General features: G+C 50.2%; 1 protein-coding gene across 1 annotated transcript; it reads left to right on the top strand.

Moving 5' to 3' along the window:
- Window positions 1–611: 611 nt before the first annotated feature.
- Window positions 612–1,140, top strand: RPS10 (ribosomal protein S10). Its single transcript, XM_058432559.1, is given in 2 exon segments — window positions 612–996; window positions 998–1,140. Coding segments are annotated over 2 exon segments (495 nt in total). The 5' UTR covers window positions 612–619; the 3' UTR covers window positions 1,116–1,140.

Below are 1,140 nucleotides of genomic sequence, written 5' to 3' on the forward strand. Positions count from 1 at the left end.
CTATACTTAAATAAATAGGCTAGGATGGTGGCTCATGCCTATAATCCCCAAAATTCAGAAATTAGCTGGATATCCAGCCAGGAGTGGTAGCTCACTCCTGTAATCCCAGCACTTTGGGAAGCCAAGGCAGGAGGACTGCTTGAGCTCAGGAGTTCAAGACAAGCCTGGATAACACAGTGAGACCTCTTCTCTACAAATAATAAAAAAACTAGCTGGGCATGGTGACACGTCTGTGGTCCCAGGTACCCAGGAGGCTGAGGTAGGGGAATTCCTTGATCCCAGGCAGTTGAGGCTGCAGTGAGCTGTGATCCCACCACTGCACTCCAGCTTGGGCAACACAGTGAGATCATGTCTCAAAAAAAGAGAAAAAAATCCTACAAACAAAAAACAAAAACAAACGTGGTGGTGTGACTGTAGTTCCAGCTGCTGCTCCTAGGGAGGCTGAGGCGGGACAATTGCTTGAGCCCAGGAGTTCAAGGTTACAGTGAACCATGATCATGCCACTATACCCCAGCCTGGGCAACAGAATGAGACCCTGCCTCTAAATCAGTACATGAATAAAAATAAAAAGTCAGGTTTAGCTTTTCCAGCCCTGGCCCTGGCCCCTGCAGCCGCAGAGATGTTGATGCCTAAGAAGTACCGGATTGCCATTTATGAACTCCTTTTTAAGAAGGGAGTCATGGTGGCCAAGAAGGATGTCCACATGCCTAAGCACCCAAAGCTGGCAGACAAGAATGTGCCCAACCTTCATGTCATGAAGGCCATGCAGTCTCTCAAGTCCCGAGGCTACGTGAAGGAACAGTTTGCCTGGAGACATTTCTACTGGTACCTTACCAATGAGGGTATCCAGTATCTCCGCAATTACCTTTATCTGCCCCCGGAGATTGTGCCTGCCACCCTACGCCGTAGCCATCCAGAGACTGGCAGGCCTCGGCCTAAAGGTCTGGAGGGTGAGCAACATGCGAGACTCACAAGAAGGGAAGCTGACAGAGATACCTAGACGGAGTGCTGCGCCACCTGGTGCCGACAAGAAAGCCGAGTCTGGGGCTGGGTCAGCAACCGAATTCCAGTTTAGAGGCGGATTTGGTTGTGGACGTGGTCAGCTACCTCAGTAAAATTGGAGAGGATTCTTTTGCGTTG

This window comes from Hylobates moloch, unplaced genomic scaffold (genome assembly GCF_009828535.3).
Source record: "Hylobates moloch isolate HMO894 unplaced genomic scaffold, HMol_V3 SCAFFOLD_20, whole genome shotgun sequence".
Lineage (NCBI taxonomy): Eukaryota > Metazoa > Chordata > Mammalia > Primates > Hylobatidae > Hylobates > Hylobates moloch.